General features: G+C 44.5%; 1 protein-coding gene across 1 annotated transcript in view; it reads left to right on the top strand.

Annotated features, from left to right (window-relative positions):
• LOC306868042 (excitatory amino acid transporter 2-like) overlaps positions 1–9,739 on the top strand; it is a gene marked incomplete at its 3' end in the record, with an annotated part of 78,231 nt that extends 68,492 nt beyond the window's left edge. Inside the window, exon 11 of the mRNA XM_079414029.1 lies at positions 9,665–9,739. Within this exon, the coding sequence (XP_079270155.1) occupies positions 9,665–9,739 (75 nt within the window). The remainder of the gene's footprint in view (positions 1–9,664) is intronic.
• Between the last annotated feature and the right edge of the window lie 8,126 nt (positions 9,740–17,865).

Raw genomic sequence — 17,865 nt, 5'->3', positions numbered from 1 at the left:
CCCAAGAAAAAAAAAAACAGGATCAAGAGGGTACAACTTACAGCACAACTTTTATTGACATTTTAGTGACAATCTGAATACTTTTACAAAAAAGCAAATCATAACTGAACCAATAGAATAATCAGTCTTTTTGTGATTCAAGATTCAAGATTTTTATTTGTCACATACACAATTATACAGAGTATAACCAGCAGTGAAATGTAAGTCAGGTCCGCTCCAAGGACAGTGCAATTATATAGAATACAATTATTAAGAAAAAGAAAAGTAGAAAAATAAAAGAAAAAAATATAGATATAAATCTAAATGTGCAGGTCAGTATGTTGTTGACTTAAATAGTAATAAAGAGGAATGTGCAAAAAGAATGTGCAAAAACATTGTACAGGGTATTTAAATAGCAGCAATATGAGGTAGAGAAAAATTATGAATAGTGAAGTGAAGTGAAGTGAAGTGACATTCAGCCAAGTATGGTGACCCACACTCGTAATTCGTGCTCTGCATTTAACCCATCCAACGTGCACACACACAGCAGTGAACACACACACACACTGTGAACACACACCCGGAGCAGTGGGCAGCCATTTATGCTGCGGCGCCCGGGGAGCAGTTGGGGGTTCGGTGCCTTGCTCAAGGGCACCTCAGTCGTGGTATTGAGGGTGGAGAGAGCGCTGGACATTCACTCCCCCCACCTACAATTCCTGCCGGCCGGAGACTCGAACCCGCAACCTTCGGATTACAAGTCCGACTCTCTAACCATTAGGCCACGACTTCCCCCATTGATATAGTGGTATATACATGGAGTCAAGTGATGTTATGACACAGAGTTAGAGTTTAGGAGCCTGATGGCCTGGGGAAGAAGCTCCTCCTAAGTCTCTCAGTTTTTGCCATCAGGCTACGGAAGTGCTTACCAGATGGAAGCAAAGTAAATAGTCGTTTACCAGGGTGATTAGAGTCCTTGATGATTTTGACAACTCTATTTTTGCAGCGTTTGAGGTAGATGTCCTGCAGAGAGGGGAGAGCAGACCCTGGGATGCGCTCAGCTAAGTGCACAACTCTCTGTAGTGCTTTGCAGTCCTGATTGGAGCTGTTTCCATACCACACTGAGATGCACTGAGTCAATACACTTTCTATGGTCCCTGAAAAGAAAGTTTTCAGGATTGCTGGTCTGACCCTGAATTTCCTCAGCTGTCGCAGATGGTACAGTCTTTGCCTGACTTTCTTAACCTGTGTTTGGATGTGTGTAGTCCAAGTCAGGTTCTCGTAGATGTTTTACACCGAGGTACTTGAAGCTACTCACCCTCTCCACAGGGGTCCCACTGATCATAAGAGGAGTGTAGGCCTGCTGCTGTCTCTTCCTAAAGTCCACGATCAGCTCTTTAGATTTGCTCACATTCAGAGAGAGACAGTTGTCCTGGCACCATGATGTGAGTCTCTCTACCTCATCCAAGTATGCAGTCTCATCGTTGTTGGAGATGAGGCCCAGAACCACTGTATCATCAGCGAATTTGATAATAGATGTGGAGCTGTGAGAGGACACGCAGTCATGCGTATAGAGAGAGTAGAGCAGGGGACTCAGGACACAGCCCTGTGGGGCTCCTACGTTTGAGGTGAACTGGCCAACTTTCACCACTCGAGGTCTGCCGGTGAGGAAGTCTTGAATCCAGTCACAGAGTGAGGAGTTTAGGCCGAGGTCTGTGAGTTTAGAGGCCAGCTTGATAGGGACTATAGTATTGAAAGCTGAGCTATAATCAATGAATAGCAGCCTTACATAATTCCCATTGTTGCTGTTTAAGTGTGTGAGGGAAGAGTGGAGGACGTGAGAGATGGCATCGTCCGTAGATCTGTTTGGGCGATAGGCAAACTGAAGGGGGTCATAAGTATCGGGTATGGAGGAGCAAATGTGGCTCTTTACAAGTCTCTCAAAAACCTTCATGACTATTGATGTGAGGGCAACTGGGCGATAGTCATTCAGGCAAGAGGGTTTATTGTACTTTGGCACAGGGATAATGATGGAGGTAGGAACCACGGAGGTAGCAAGGGACTCATTAAAGATGGAAGTGAACAAACCAGCGAGCTGATTGGTGCAGGACCTCAGAACACGGCCGGTTATACCATCAGGTCCGGCTGCTTTCCTGATGTTCACTTTCTTTAGCGCCCTCCGGTTCGACACGGTGATTACAGGATCATCGCTGCTCTGCCTGCTGCTTCCTGACGCGCTGGACGGCAGAGACGCCCCGCTGCCGTTGCAATTGAAGCGGCCATAGAAGGTGTTTAACTCGTCGGCCAGCAACGGATCTGCTCTCACCTCAGCGGAGGATTTGTTTCTGAAGGCACAGATGGCCCTCAGTCCCTGCCACATCCGTCGAGAGTCATTAAACTGGAAATGAGACTCAATTCTCTCTCTGTATCTGTGTTTAGCGGATCTTACTGCGCGTCGGAGAGCATAGCACGATCCTTTGTAGTCGCTCATATTCCCGGACAGAAGAGCCTCATTGTAAGCGGCAGTGCATGTGTTAACCGCAGCACGGATTGTTCTGTCCACCCACGGTTTCTGCTTGGAGAATGTCCTTATCGTTATTGTTTCTGTAGCTTGCTCGGTTAGCGTGTTTACAAAGCTTAATGCTACATCCGTGAACTCGCTGACGTCAGATGAACTCGCCCAGAACATGTCCCAGTCGACGTCATCAAGAGCCGCCTGCAGCATAGCCTCTGAGTGGAAGGACCAGCACGTCACTACTCTCTGCACCGGAGGATCTTGAACGAGCCTTTGTTTATATTCCGGTGTGAGGAAAATGGCGGCATGGTCCGATTTGCCAAAAGCCGGGTAGTGAGCGGGCTTTGTAGGCATTCTTGAACTGAGTGTAGCAGTGTTCGGTCCTCTAGTAAGTTCGAAATGACCTGCCTGAGGTTGGCTTTGTTAAAGTCTCCCGCGATGATAAAGGCAGCGTCAGGATGTAGCCGCTGAGCACATCGTGAAGTTTAGACAAAGCCAAGCTGGTGTCCGTCTGTGGTGGAATGTACACAGCAGTAACAATGATCGATGAAAACTCCCGGGGCAGATAAAATGGGCGGCAAATAATCGAAAGATGTTCCAGATGAGGCGAGCAGGAACGCGACAGAATGGAGATATTCCTGGGGTCACACCATTTCTTTGTAATCATGAAACATACTCCTCCACCCCTGGATTTACCGGCCTCTGCTGTTCTGTCCGTCCGAAAAACAGAGAAGTTATCACTACAGCATTACAGCAGTGTCCGGGACCGAGCGCGTGAGCCATGTTTCTGACAAACAAAGGATGTTACAGTCCCTAATGTCCCGTTGGAAACTAATCCTGGCTCTAAGATCGCCCATCTTATTCTCCAAGGATTGGACATTTGCGTGCAGAATGCTCGGAAGAGGAGGACTGTGAGCCCTTTTCCTGAGTCTATCTCGAATCCCAGCGTGTTTCCCGCGGTGTTTCTTGATCCTTTGCCTCGGGGGGTTATTGTTCATCTCTGCGTTCCGAAGAATCTCCAAAGGCCATGCTGGATTCGTGGCTAAAGTGTCCTGAAACAGGTTGGTGTAGCGGTTTCCAATGTCCAAAAGTGTTTCTATGTTATAAGTGATCAGTGCCGACATGAAATGTGTTAAAAGAGAAAGTAAAAGTAAGTAAAAAAGTAAGTTAAAGCAAAATCTCAGCAAAGCGGCCAGTACGGCGTCCGAACACAGCGGCGCCATTTTGAACACTCAAAATGTTTCCATAAAAACAGCCTTTAAGAAATAGTAAACAGTGTACTCCATGTGACTCCAGTGGCATAAACTCAATTTTATGAAGCCACGTGAGTGCTTTGTTTGAAAAAAATACGTTGCGTCCGGGGTACGTGCTGATGATCTGGTGGACAGTCCAGCGGAGTGGCAGGAGGCGTTGGGGTGGCGACTGGTGGAGAAGTCCATTGGATCGGGCTGGTGATGAGCTCTGCGGGAATGATTTTCTCTGTCTGTTCCGGTGCCTCTTCGGGTGCATGAATACGGGATAGGGCATCAGCTTTGACATTACGTGGGCCTGGGCGATAGGAAATCTTAAAATGGAATCGGGTGAAGAATAATGTCCATCGGGGCCTGACGGGGATTGAGTCGTTTAGCATCACGGAGATATTGTACATTTTTATGGTCGGTTAGTACCAGAAAGGGATGTGCTGCTCCCTCCAACCAGTGCCTCCACTCCTCTAGAGCCAACTTAATAGCCAGGAGTTCACGATTGCCGATGTCGTAGTTTCTCTCCGCTGGGCTGAGTTTCCGGGAGAAGAAAGCGCATGGATGGAGCTTAGGAGGAGTCCCCTGCTGCTGAGAGAGAACCGCTCCTACTCCCGTGGTTGAGGCGTCAACTTCCACGACGAAAGGGAGTTCCGGGTTGGGATGGACAAGGAGCGGTGCGCTGGTGAATGCCTTCTTGAGAAAATTTTCAGCTTTGAGGTACACGTGGAACTTTCTTAACTGTTTGAGGACCTCTGCAACATGCTGGCGATGTTCGGCCAGGCTCCGGGAGTAGATTAGGATGTCGTCAATATACACGATGACGAAGTGATGGAGAATGTAACCTTGCTTCAAGGCCTCCTCAATGTACTCCTCCATGGCCTTCTGTTCTGGAAGTGACAGAGGATAGATCTTGCCGCGGGGCACTGACTCACCCGGAATGAGGTCGATAGCACAGTCCCATGGCCGATGTGGTGGTAGCTGTGCAGCTCTCTTAGGGCAGAAAACGTCGCTAAAGGGGGTATAACATGATGGAATCTCGACAGACTTCTTCTCAACGGGACTCTCGATGGAGGTGGAGTGAATGGGTAATGGAACAGGAACCGAAGGCTAGGGCAGAGGGAGGTCCGGGAAACATCGAGAGAAACAGCTGTCACCCCACTTTACGACTTCACCCGTGCTCCAAGAGAGGATGGGGTTATGCTGCACCAGCCAAGGACGTCCGAGAATGATATCCACAGTGGAGCCCTCCAGAACCAGCAAATGCAGTGTTTCAATGTGAAGTAGCCCCATCTGGAGTTGAATGGGCCCCACACTGGTTTTGACGTGACGTCGAGTGAGCGGTTTTCCAGTTATGGATTGGATCTGATAGGTGGTTTCAGTGGCCGAGGTCGGGAGTCGGAGCTGGCGGCAGAGACTTCCGGCAATGAAATTGCCCGCTGAGCCGGAGTCAAGGAGGACAGATACTGAAAGAGTGACATTAGAGGCAGTAAGTTGAGTGCATGTGGAGAGAGGATTCATTATCCTTAGAGAGTGTTGAATAGCACTCACCATGGGCCGCGGAGGACGAAGGGCACACGCCAGGATCATGTGTGCATTAGCTCCACAGTATAAACATAGCCCCTACCTAAGCCGTCTCTGCCGCTCAGCCGGTGATAAATGGGAGGAGTCGGTTTGCATAGGTTCTGGAAGGCTACTGTTCTCTGGCCGGCGATCGGGAGGAGTAGCAATGGCTATGAACAGGTCTGGCTTACATGATGCCATGCGGTTGGAACAGCGAGTGGTAAGTTGAATGAATCGCTCGAGTTCCATGGAGTAGACTGTTCAGTTGAAAACATCTGTGGCTGTAACTCAGTGATTAGAGAACACTGCAGTAAGAAGCCATTGTACTCCTCCGCCGCGCCAGAGGAGGGCGCTGGTCGGGCCATGGGACTGGCGAATACGGTGGGTGAAGGAGAGCTGGTGATGTTGACAGAAGACAGTGGTACTGGAGCGGAGGGTGCCGGTGGTGCTGGTGGGTTGAGCAATACCCATTTAAGGGAATCCACAAGCTCCTGGAAGGGATCTTGGACGCTCATCCTGCCACTTCAGTCTTGGTCCGATCTTCTGTTACGTGAGTACAGATCTGGACACAGGGGTGAGTATGAACAATGAATGGTTTATTAAATAGGTAGATCAGAAATGAAGACGGGGAACTTGAGGTGAGTAATCCAACACTGAGTTTGTCCAGGGAGGTGAATACTGGGAGTAACAGGAATCCTTTGCCTTTCAGGAACTTGTGGAGATGGGAACCAGGAGAACGGGAGGACCAGAGAACTGGGAGCACACACCTCAGCGTAGGGGATGGAGCTGCAGATGGAATGCACGACTGAAGGAAGAGAATTCAGGTAAGTAACACAGGTAAGTCACTTGGTTAGTATCAGGCGATAGTACCAGTAGGTAGAGTCCACTTCGTATTAACGAGATCGGACAATGGATGAAGCTGAGGTGAGTGCTTATAAACCGTGCTTGATTGGTGAGGTGATGTGTGACAGATGCAGGTGATTAGTACTCAGGAGAGGTTGTGCGTTGTGACTGGTTGAACCTGACCGACTTGTAACAGATGACTGGACACACTCACAAATAACACGGTCCTCTAGGCTTATCATCCATCGTACAACATTTTCTCTCCTCTGCCATACCCAGAATAAAAACAGCAAAAAATAAATAAATAATAATAATAATAATAATTAATATCACTGCTATGCTGATGACACTCAACTCTACCTCTCATTCCATCCTGATGATCCGACGATAGCTACTCGCATCTCTGCGTGTCTAACAGACATTTCTTGCTGGATGATGGACCATCACCTTCAACTTAACCTAGCTAAGACAGAACTGCTTGTAATTTCAGCTAACCCATCGCTTCATCACAATCTCAGCTTCCAGTTAGGCTCATCTACCATAACTCCTTCAAAAACAGCCAGAAACCTTGGAGATGTGATTGATGATAAGCTGAATTTCTCAGACCACATTGCTAAAACTGCCCGGTCCTGCAGATTTGCATTATATAATATTAAGAAGATCAGGCCCTTTCTCTCGGAACATGCAACACAACTCCTTGTTCAGGCTCTTGTTCTGTCCAGACTTGACTATTGCAATGCTCTCTTGGCAGGTCTTCCAGCCAATTCTATTAAACCTCTACAATTAATCCAAAATGCCGCTGCAAGATGAATCTTTAATGAGCCGAAAAGAACGCACGTCACGCCTCTGTTCATCAATTTGCACTGGCTACCAATAGCTGCTCGCATTAAATTCAAGGCATTAATGTTTGCCTACAGAACCACCACTGGCTCTGCACCCCTTTACCTAAATTCTTTACTTCAGACTTATGTGCCCTCTAGAAGCTTGCGTTCTTCAAGTGAACAACGAATTATTGTACCATCCCAAAGACACAGAAAAACACTTTCAAGGACTTTTTCATTAACTGTTCCCATCTGGTGGAATGACCTGCCCAACTCAATCCGAGCAGCGGATCTTCAAGAAACGGCTAAAAGCTCATCTGTTCCATCTTTACTTGACCCTCTAACTCTAGCACTATCTATTCTAATTGTATTTTATCTATGTCTTTTTATTAAAAAATAACAATAATAATAATAATTATCTGTACTGCGTTAGGCTAACCAAGACTTGTAATAGCACTTGCACGTTGTTGCTCTTTTGTTGGTTTTGATTGCTTCTTATGTCCTCATTTGTAAGTCGCTTTGGATAAAAGCGTCTGCTAAATGACTAAATAAATAAATAAATAAATAATAATAATAGAAGAAATATATATATATATATATATATATATATATATATATATATATATATATATAAATAAAAATAACGAAAACATTAGCACAACTAATTTCAAGATTTGCCTTTGAGAAGACTATATTGTAAAGGGTTAGTTCACCCAAAAATGAAATTGTCATAATGTACTCCACACAAACGAATATATCTAGAAGAATGTTAGTAACCCAACAGTTGTGGGGCAGAATTGACTTCCATAGTAGGAAAAAATACAACAGTGTGGAGCATTCAGCAGTGCAAAGAAATTTATACAGGTTTGGAACAACATGAGGGTGAGTAGATGACAGAATTTTCATTTTTGGGTTTACTATTCTTTAACAACTGTATAAAATAGAAATGTTTTTATTTTTTTATTGCATCCTCCCCATATGTCAATGTTTAGTCTTAAAGAATTAGTTTAATTTCAAATGTAAATTAGCCCAAGTTTTACTCACCCTCAAGCCATCCTAGGTATACATGACTTTCTTCTTTCTGATGAACACAAATTTAAGTGAATTTCATCTGTTATAAAGACGGTTCAATGTACGTAGTTGGAGCAAATTTATCGAGTGAAAAAATATGCTGTTAAGACGGTTGTGTTCATATACTGTACAAAGGCAACATAATAATACAATTTAGATTACCCTGAGTTGCTTTTGACGAGACTTGACATTTAATCAGTGCAGATAACGTCCAGTGAGAGGGACATGTGCAATTCACTCGTGCTAAAGAACCTCACTCTACCGTGTAAAAAAAAAACATACTGTCAAAAGGCGGCAAATTCAAAAACCTACTCAATAAAATAATCCAACGAATGCACTTATTTTACATTTCCTCTATATTAGGGTAACTTTTGCACAATAAAAGAACAAAAATATATGCAACACACGCGAACACACACACTTAACTTTGAGGAACAATAAATTTAGCTGTCTTAAAGCGTAAAATTAAAAGTACATTAATAAGTTTAAAATTGAACACACATATTTTAGATCCACCTGTGGTCTACTACCTGTAAATTAGATTTAAGATGAAAACTGTGCAGATAACTTCCACTGAGAAAGACATGTGCTATGCAATTCGCTCGTGCTAAAGAACCTAGCTGTTCCACCAAGACCACCTTCCCCCACTGCATAAAAAAAGCATATTGCCAAAAGGCGGCAAATTCAAAAACCAACTCAATAAAATAATCCAACGAATACACTTATTTTCCATTTCCCTCTATATTAGGGTAAACTTAACTTTTGCACAATAAAAGAACAAAAATGTGCCAGCTGCAAGCAGGCGCGCGTGCACGCACACACACACACACTTAACTTTGAGGAACAATAAATTTAGCTGTCTTAAAGCGTAAAATTAAAAGTACATTAATAAGTTTAAAATTGAACACACATATTTTAGATCCACCTGTGGTCTACTACCTGTAAATTAGATTTAAGATGAAAACTGTGCAGATAACTTCCACTGAGAAAGACATGTGCTATGCAATTCGCTCGTGCTAAAGAACCTAGCTGTTCCACCAAGACCACCTTCCCCCACTGCATAAAAAAAGCATATTGCCAAAAGGCGGCAAATTCAAAAACCAACTCAATAAAATAATCCAACGAATACACTTATTTTCCATTTCCCTCTATATTAGGGTAAACTTAACTTTTGCACAATAAAAGAACAAAAATGTGCCAGCTGCAAGCAGGCGCACGTGCACGCACACACACACACACTTAACTTTGAGGAACAATAAATTTAGCTACATCCACTGTTTTAAAGCGAAAAAAATTATTAAATTAATAGCATTAAAAGTGAGCACACTTATTTTATATTCACCTGTGATCTGCTACCTGTAAATGAGCTTCAACTTCACACTTGATGAAAACTGCAGATCCCACTGAAAAGTCGTCTCACTCACTCTTGCCGTTCCTCCCCTCCCCCACAGATCACGTGCTAATTTACGGTAATAAACTGTAATTTTAGAAAACGGTTCAATACTGTAAATTTACAGCATTTTTTTTACAGTGTGCGTTTGCTAAAAGTCTCAGAATTCTTTGCTCCAGAGAGATCTTACATTTACTGTTGAACGTTCACATGGATATGCACTCAAATCTGTCCATAACTCTTTCAGGTAACCTTGGCAGCCACAAATGGCTCAACCGTGGAGTGCACGCTCGTTGAGGAAGAACCTTGGAAAAACGATTAATGCAAGCACACAGACCCCAAAAGAGAGAGAGAAAACAACCTGTATTCATGCACATAGAACAAATGGGTTTTGTAGTTTATTTGTATGGTTTCTATTCTTTTCTAACATGTTTAACAATATTATATTGTCTCATGTAACACAAGAATGTGAGGCCAAAAGCTCACACATGCAGCTGACATAATGGTATTTAGGCAGTTACATAAATTATTTGCAAGGTTAATAAATATATATATATATATATATATATATATATATATATATACATACATAAACTTCCAAACGTATGTATTTTGAAAAGGGGTGAAAATGTGAATTGTTCAGAGGGAGAACAGACAGATAACAAAGTTTCTTGCAGAGCCATCGCCCACTGCTGTTTATATGACAGAAACCTGCTCATCTGCCTCTAGATCTTTTGGCCTCACGCTGAGCTACCTTGCACGACACCTTAGCACCACTCGGTCCGAACAAATCTTACAGCCCCTTCTCAAAAGGCAAATATGGTGTTGCTAGGACACAAAAGTAGGGACGGAGGCGAGTGCACACAGATGGAAGGAAAAGCACAAGTCGTGTTTAATTGGAGAGCCTCCTCCCCTGGAGCTGCTTTTGTCACATCGCTCACAGGAGTGGGGGGTTTTCTGTCAAGGAAACGGATGGTAGGGTGTTTCTCGTATGTATGTTGGTGAATCAGTGGCACAATAGCACAAAAACCTTTCAGGCCATTATATTTACCATTTCAGGTCTTACAAGAGCCCTTTGCATCATCCAGATGTACTGAAATATGCAATGCATGCCTTACGTTTTGTTCACAATCAAACACATATTGTCTATTTATATTTTTCAATCAAAACATTCAGTGAAAATACAGTTGATGCCTTCAGTGTTAAAAATCATCAACCTTTGAGATTCCAGAAGTACATCATTTCAAATAGCATGCCTATTTGTATATGATTTGGTGTGGTGTGCACTATAACCGGGACTGGCATTATTAATAACTCCATTTTGATTACTAATATGTCCAGTATGCTGAGAGCGCTAAAGTAGATCAATGCCTTTGCCCACACACAGTATATATTCGATTTATATTCTACAGTTGCTCTAAAGATTTTCCTTCCACTGGTGAGATATAGAGATATACTCAGGCATATATATATATTTTTTTCCCAGGAAATATTTTTGTCAGGGAAAACAAAAACATTGCTAATGCTAAAGCCCAGTTAGCCTGCTGGAGAGAAGTGTTTACCTGTTTTTATAATCCAAGTATATTTAAATGACTACTGCCTTCATTTCTTTCACTGCTGACCTCTTTTTTTTACTTCTATTTTAAATGAGCTGAAGTTCTTACCTCAGCGAGACATCGCCAAGGCTATTGTAACTATTTTTAAGCAGTTTTTCTTTTGAGCTTTGGAAATCACATCTAAACTAACTACGAAGCCAAGTAGTATTACAATGAAAGGGTTAAATCATCATAAAGAGGAGGATTTTGTAACTGAGCTGAGCCAAAACGCTACCTCTGGATGTACTATCCTCTTATTCATCTCTGAAAGCATCTATCCCTCATATTGCAAACGACTGTTTCTTAGCCCCTTAATGCTGCAAAACACTCATAGGCCCAACTTTCCGTCACTTCCTGTCAGACTTACCAATCAACATGCACATTCCACATACCTCACTGTGCCAATCAGAGATTCAGACAAAAATACTTTTTCTTTCAAACGAGTGATAAATCCAGATGAAAACACTTCTTCCCTGTGTATGATCTTTGATCACAAAATTCTATATATATATATATATATATATATATATAATTTTTTTTTTTTGTGTATTTGTTTGAGAATTATTTTAAACACTACCCTGTGTCTGACAAATTTAAACAAAGATAACAATATAATTCTACCCCTAGTATGTCTAATTTGAGCACAGAGCCCTGAGCTATTGTGGGGCCCCTCAGGGTCTTCTCACCACCCCACCCCCTCCCTCCCCAATCCACCCCCCACTGAGGGGACCACAGTCCATAAGACCTGTCGAGGGATATCGACCCAATGAAATGTGCTATACAGGTGGCCCAGAAAACCTAGCGAAGCCACTGATTGTAGGTTAGTTCAGATAGTGTTTAATTGATGTGACAGTTTTAATGGTGTTCTTGTAATCCTATAGAAATTATACCCTCTCTGTGCTGCATAAGGTACAATTCTATAGTGAAATAGAAAGGTAGTACTTTGCTTGAGTTTAATTCAGACTAGCTCTCTCAGCAATTTCATATCAATTATTCTATATTGATCTGTTTAGAATGTTTTTTCCTACATAAATTTATGTGTTCCTACATTTCTATGTAATCTAACATCAGACTCAAAAAATAAGATATTTGTATATTATATATAGCATCTCAAAATATTGAAGCTATGTTTTTGAAGATGTTATACAATAAACATATTGTCTTATATATGCTTATGTGTTATATGTACATCAAAAATATGTAACAATAAAGTTATGATAAGATATGCTGATTTGAATATACTTGATGATATAAAGCACACTGTATTAAGTCTGTGGTGAGCCACATCCACAGTCTCTGTAAAACATTTATCAGTTTCATGCTGTCTGTCTTGCACTTGACTTTCCAATGTTTCTTTTCAGTGTTTCTGATGTATTTTATACACGCACACAGACACACACAAAAATTTACAGGCAATTGTGATTTTTTTTTTTTTTCTAGAATAACCCAGGTTTATTATTCTGACTTAATTGAGTACATCTGAAACCATCATTAGTAGATGGTTTGCATTTCTTATATTGGTCTTATACGTAAACCCATCTGTTCTTCTCTCTCACCCTTTCTGTGATGTGATTTTTTTTATGTAAAGGGAGAAGAAACTATAGTCAAAAGGAAAGTGGTAAAATAAATGATTTCTTGTGTCTTAGCTATGAAATAAAAGTGAATTCATGCATATCAATATGTGTTGTACTATTGGTGTACATACAGTTATTATAACTAATAAATGTTGATTCATAACTAATTAAAGTCTTTTTTTATTGACATGATTGGGTGTTTAATGCATGCACATGAGGATCTACTGGGGAAGTGGGATTGCAACTAAACTCACAGAACAGAACTCTGAGGAACACATCGAGAAACCAAATCTATAGGGAGAGAGTTTTCAGGCTGTTCCTGAAGCTGTGGGAGTGTTAGATGGCACCTGTTATGGACATTCACCTTAAATTTTACTTCAAGTTTGTTTAATTTAAACACATTAAAACACATTTAATCACAGCCACAGGCTGACTAAAGTGCTGGACAATAATTACAAAACATAGATTATAAGATTACAATAATTACAAATACACAGAAAAAAATCAACAACGAATTAGAGACAATAAAAATTACATGTTAAAAGCCGAGACAAACAAATGAGTTTTGAGACTGGATTTAAACTCTGGTAAAGTGGAAGCCATTTAACTTGAGTTGGGAGATTATTTATTTTTTACAGTGAGGAGCCAGTCAGTGCATGTCATGAACAATTCTGCATGTTCTGCGTGTCTCTGTGTGAATAAATGAGATGGTTTCGTCTATTACACAATCTCAAAGGCACATTAATGCTTACCATCTTGATAAATAAGAATAGTACACATGAACTTTATCTCCAGAGCTGCTCTGAGAGTCACTTCAGCAGCTTTACACCGTTTCATTTGAGAAAAACTTAAATACACACTGAAACTGAAAGATCTTCACTACAAACCATCAGAATAAGATTTTGGCTTAAAAAAACGCAATGTTTTGATGTAAATTATGTATTATGTTTTCATCTGATTATAAATATGATTGAATAAATTGTTAAAGTTTTATTATTTCATTTCATTAGACATTATCTTTTTATTGACATGTTTTTTTATTGGGGGGGGGGGGGGTTATCTGGTGTCTGGGGGTATCTGTATCTATTTTTTTGGTATCTGTACAATAGATTCCATGGGACCCTGAATTAAAAGGTAGGTTACTCTGTAAAGTTTCATTGTGAACAGACAATCTATAATAACATTCATTCTTGAGGCCTAACAAACATGTGGAAAGCATTTCCTTCCCCATTAATGGTAAACAAATTTTGTGAAAAATATTGACGTTTTATGATATGAATGAATATCTAAAATGCTATTATGATATAGTGATTTTTGATAATGATTTGGGCCAAGTTGCCCTGCCCTGCTCAGAGCATTGTGTGTCTGTTAATGTCTCCTTTCACAGAGGCTGGAAACTCAGAACATGGAAGCTGTTAAATGTCCCAACAATCCTTACAAGATGGAGACTCAGAACAGGTTTGTATCTGTTGTTGCTTCATACCTCTAAATGTTATGTCCTCCACTGCATGGAGACTCAGAATATTGTTGGTCTGTGTGCATTTTGAGAGTTTGTTTTTCAATTTGAAATTAAATAAGCAGAAATTCTAGGAATGAAGCAACCGCTCACAGGGGTGCATGGCCTCGAGATGCAAGGTCTCATTCCCTTCAGGGAACCGGGGTTACATACGTAACCTGAGACGTTCCCTTCCAGGATTTTCGAGCTGCATCGACAACACTACGGGAACGAGATGCCCATGCCACCAGACTTCCAAGTCCCTGCCCTGTGTGTATCCCTCAGGAGCACTACGAGGGCGAAAGAACAGAATAGCCCGGAGTGGCCCTAAGATCAAGGTCATAGAACCGAACAAAGGTGAGGGGCGAGGACCAACCCGCAGCATTGCAGATATCCTGCATCGAAACCTCTGCCAGAAAGGCCTTGGAGGTCGCCATACTCCTTGGCACATACAATTAAGCTTCTGGTCGGGCTTCCCAAAGGGAGGAGGACTGAAGGCCTGCAGCACGAGAGGCCGTGGTATAGAAGAGGGGATCTAGGAAATAACCCGCTCGAGGGTAGATAATTGGCCAGACCAGGGGAAAAGACGAGATAAGAAGCTGAGATAAGAAGCTCTCTTAAGAGAAGATATCGCCAAAGGAAGGAAGTCTCAAAGTGAGAATGCGATCAAAAATCTCTTCAATAGGCTCGAATGGAGGTACAGAGAGTTTCTAAAACCACAGCCAGGTCCCCGAGGGACACGTCGTACAGGAGGCCTCAGCCTCAGCGCACCATGGAGGAAACATGTAACCAGGGGGTGTCCACCCACTGTAAGGCCACCGAGAAGGGTGTGGTAGGCCGATAAAGCCACCACGTAAACCTTCAAAGTGGAGTGAGTAACCCCTGCGGAGAAACGGGCCTGCAGGAACTCCAGCACTGTACCAACCGGGCCGTTAACTGGGTCAAGGTGGCGGTCTCCGCTCCAAGAAGTGAAAAATTTTCACTTCAGGGCATACAGTTTCCTCGTAGAGGGAGCTCTGGATCGGAAGATGGTCTCAGCAACCTCGGTTGAGAGACCGGAAGCTATGAGCTGCGCCCCCTCAGAGGCCACAACCACAGCCACAGCTTCCCCAACTCCGGGCGGGGGTGAAGGAAAGTGCGAGGAGATCTCTCCTGACGGGAATCTCCCATGGAGAGCCGTCGAGGAGAGAAATCAGATCAGAGAATCATACTCGGCCCTGCCAGAACGGTGCTACCGAAAGTAGGCTGACCTCGTCTTAGCGCACTCTTGCCAGAACTCCCGGGAGCAGAGCGATCGGGGAAAAATGTACAGACGAAGCCTCGGCCAGGTCTGTACCATAGCGTCCAGTCCAGAGGAGCTGGAGGAACTAGAGGGGCATAGCGCTGACTCTTGAGTCGCAAAAACCTCCATATCTGCTTCACCACCACGGGTGAAGCATCCATTCCCCGGGCCTCGGCCCCTGTCTCGACAGGATGTCTGCTCCCTGAAATACCCAGGGATATAGTACGGCTCTCAGTGAGCGAAGTTAGCCTGGGACCACACGAGGATCTGATGCGCTAGCCGTATGAGGGGCACAAATGCACACCCATTGAAGGGGTTGAGACTGAATGCCAAGAAAGTGTGCTTTCTCCAGTATAGAGAACCACTTATCTAGGCATGGTGTGGGATTCGACCACGATGCAGGCACGTATGTCTCCTGCTCGGATCGAGTCGATCCTCACCTCAGTCAAGAGAGTGAAAGAGGGCCAGTCACTCACTGTCAAGCAGTTTCAGAACTGCTGGGGCTCATGGCAGCTGCGTCCAACGTAATACCTTTTGGCCTGCTGTACATGAGGCCCCTACAGTGGTGGCTCAAGACCAAGGGGTTCTCCCCGAGCGGAAACCCGCTTCGCATGATCAAGGTCACGCGGCGATGCCTACGTGCCTTAGACATATGGAGCCAAGCTTGGTTCTTGTCTCAGGGCCCGGTGCTGGGAGCTCCTTGTCGCCGCGTAATGCTAGAGACGGACGCATCCCTCACCGGTTGGGGAGCGGTCATGAGTGGCCACCCTGCCCGCGGTCTGTGGAGCGGTCGCCACCTAATGTGGCATATCAATTGTTTGGGAATGTTGGCCGCGTTTCGTGCACTCAAGCACTTTCTCCCAGACCTAAGAGATCACCATGTATTGATGCGCACCGACAGCACAGCGGTGGTCTCTTACATCAACCACCCCGGGAGACGCACGTGGGAATCACCCTGTTGAAAGGTGGTGGCGGAGCGCCGAACTGAATACAAAGGCCTTTCTCTACAGTACGCAGGACCCAATGAGATCCATTTGGCAGTAGTTTCCACGCTGCCTAAATGGTCTACTAAGGGAATCAGTCTCTCGAGACTGGCCTCTGATGTACTCAGAGCTGCTGGCACCAGGAGCTCTAGAGACCCCCACAGGGGTGGCGAGCTTCTCAGCTCCGCTGCACTTCGGGGAGGAAGAAACTGAGAACATCGCTCGCTGGAGCCAGCTGCACCCTGTAACTCTGGCAGGGTTAGCAGACTGGTCTCCCGAGGGCACTGGGAGGGGGAGGGGGGGGAGATGGACACCGTATAATGAGGTGTAACCCACTCTGCCCTCGTAAGTACTGGCCATAGCATCAGGACTGCCTCAGCCGAAGCCCCCTAATGAACGACGGTCCTCAGACCCGCGTCATTCCTAGGAAGATCAGGCTGATAGAACCAGACCCTGCAAGGCAGGACCCAAAAAGACACATTGGCAGTAGTTTCCACGCTGCCTAAATGGTCTACTGAATGGTCTACCCCGTAGGGCTTCTTGGCCGAGGACCCCTTAGGCTTAAGAATGGTCTGCAGATCCGGCTTAGCCTTAGAGGTCCCCGACCCAGAGCGTTTGCCACCACGGCCCCACCTCGGTGGGGTACGAGTAGCCACGCTCTGTTTTGTGCCTCTCTGAAGAGGGGCTGGCACGCGGCGAGGGCTGCTCCTGCCCAGCAGCCCCGTAAGCTAGAGATAAGCGAGGGAGAAACCGCTGAAACGCCGCCGCCTGTATGCAGGCCTCTTGGTACCTGTCGACAACGGAAATGATGGCGTCGCCGAACAGGCCAGAAGACGCAAGCGGGAAAGACCCTATCTTCTCCTTCATGTCAGATAGGGTCAACCACAGACAGCGTTTCTAGGGAGCTCAGAGATCAGTTTATATTCCAGTCAAATTGAGCCCCATCCCTCATCCAGCTCTCTAAGCAGGTACGTCAGCTTGGTGCGCCTGTAACACTGCCATGGTGTGCAGACACGCACCAGCCTGACCTGCAGCTGCGAGCCTTCAGAGACAATGCCACGCAAGGGGACAGATAGCTTGCGAGCGTCTGTTCCACCCGTGGCATCGCTCTGATATGAATGAGAATACATAATGCACACATCGCCTCGGCAACGCGCGCAGCAACAGAGAGCTCTCACTCAAAGGGGGAAGAACCGCACATGCGGGCTTCCACGAGCGAGAGCGCTAGATCTGGGGAATGCAGGAGGAGATAGGGCGAACCCGTCTCCAACCCGTTCGCCAGATCCATGTTGCAATCCCTGCAATCTCACTCACTGCCGTGCCTCAGCAGCGGCGGGAATGCGAGATGTACAGCAGGGAGAAGCACAATCAGCCCCTTTTCTTTTTTTTTTTTTTAGAGCTGACTGCGTGCAGTTCTCATTCATAATATGCTTGTGCAAACACTGTTTCATTGACGCGTCCACCTCATCGGAGGAAGACAGGTCTAGGGAAGGGAAGAAGATAGGGGCTCGCCCGTCTT

Source organism: Barbus barbus (genome assembly GCF_936440315.1).
Source record: "Barbus barbus genome assembly, chromosome: 50".
In the NCBI taxonomy this organism is placed as follows: Eukaryota; Metazoa; Chordata; class Actinopteri; order Cypriniformes; family Cyprinidae; genus Barbus; species Barbus barbus.
This window is presented reverse-complemented; position numbering and strand designations above follow the sequence as displayed.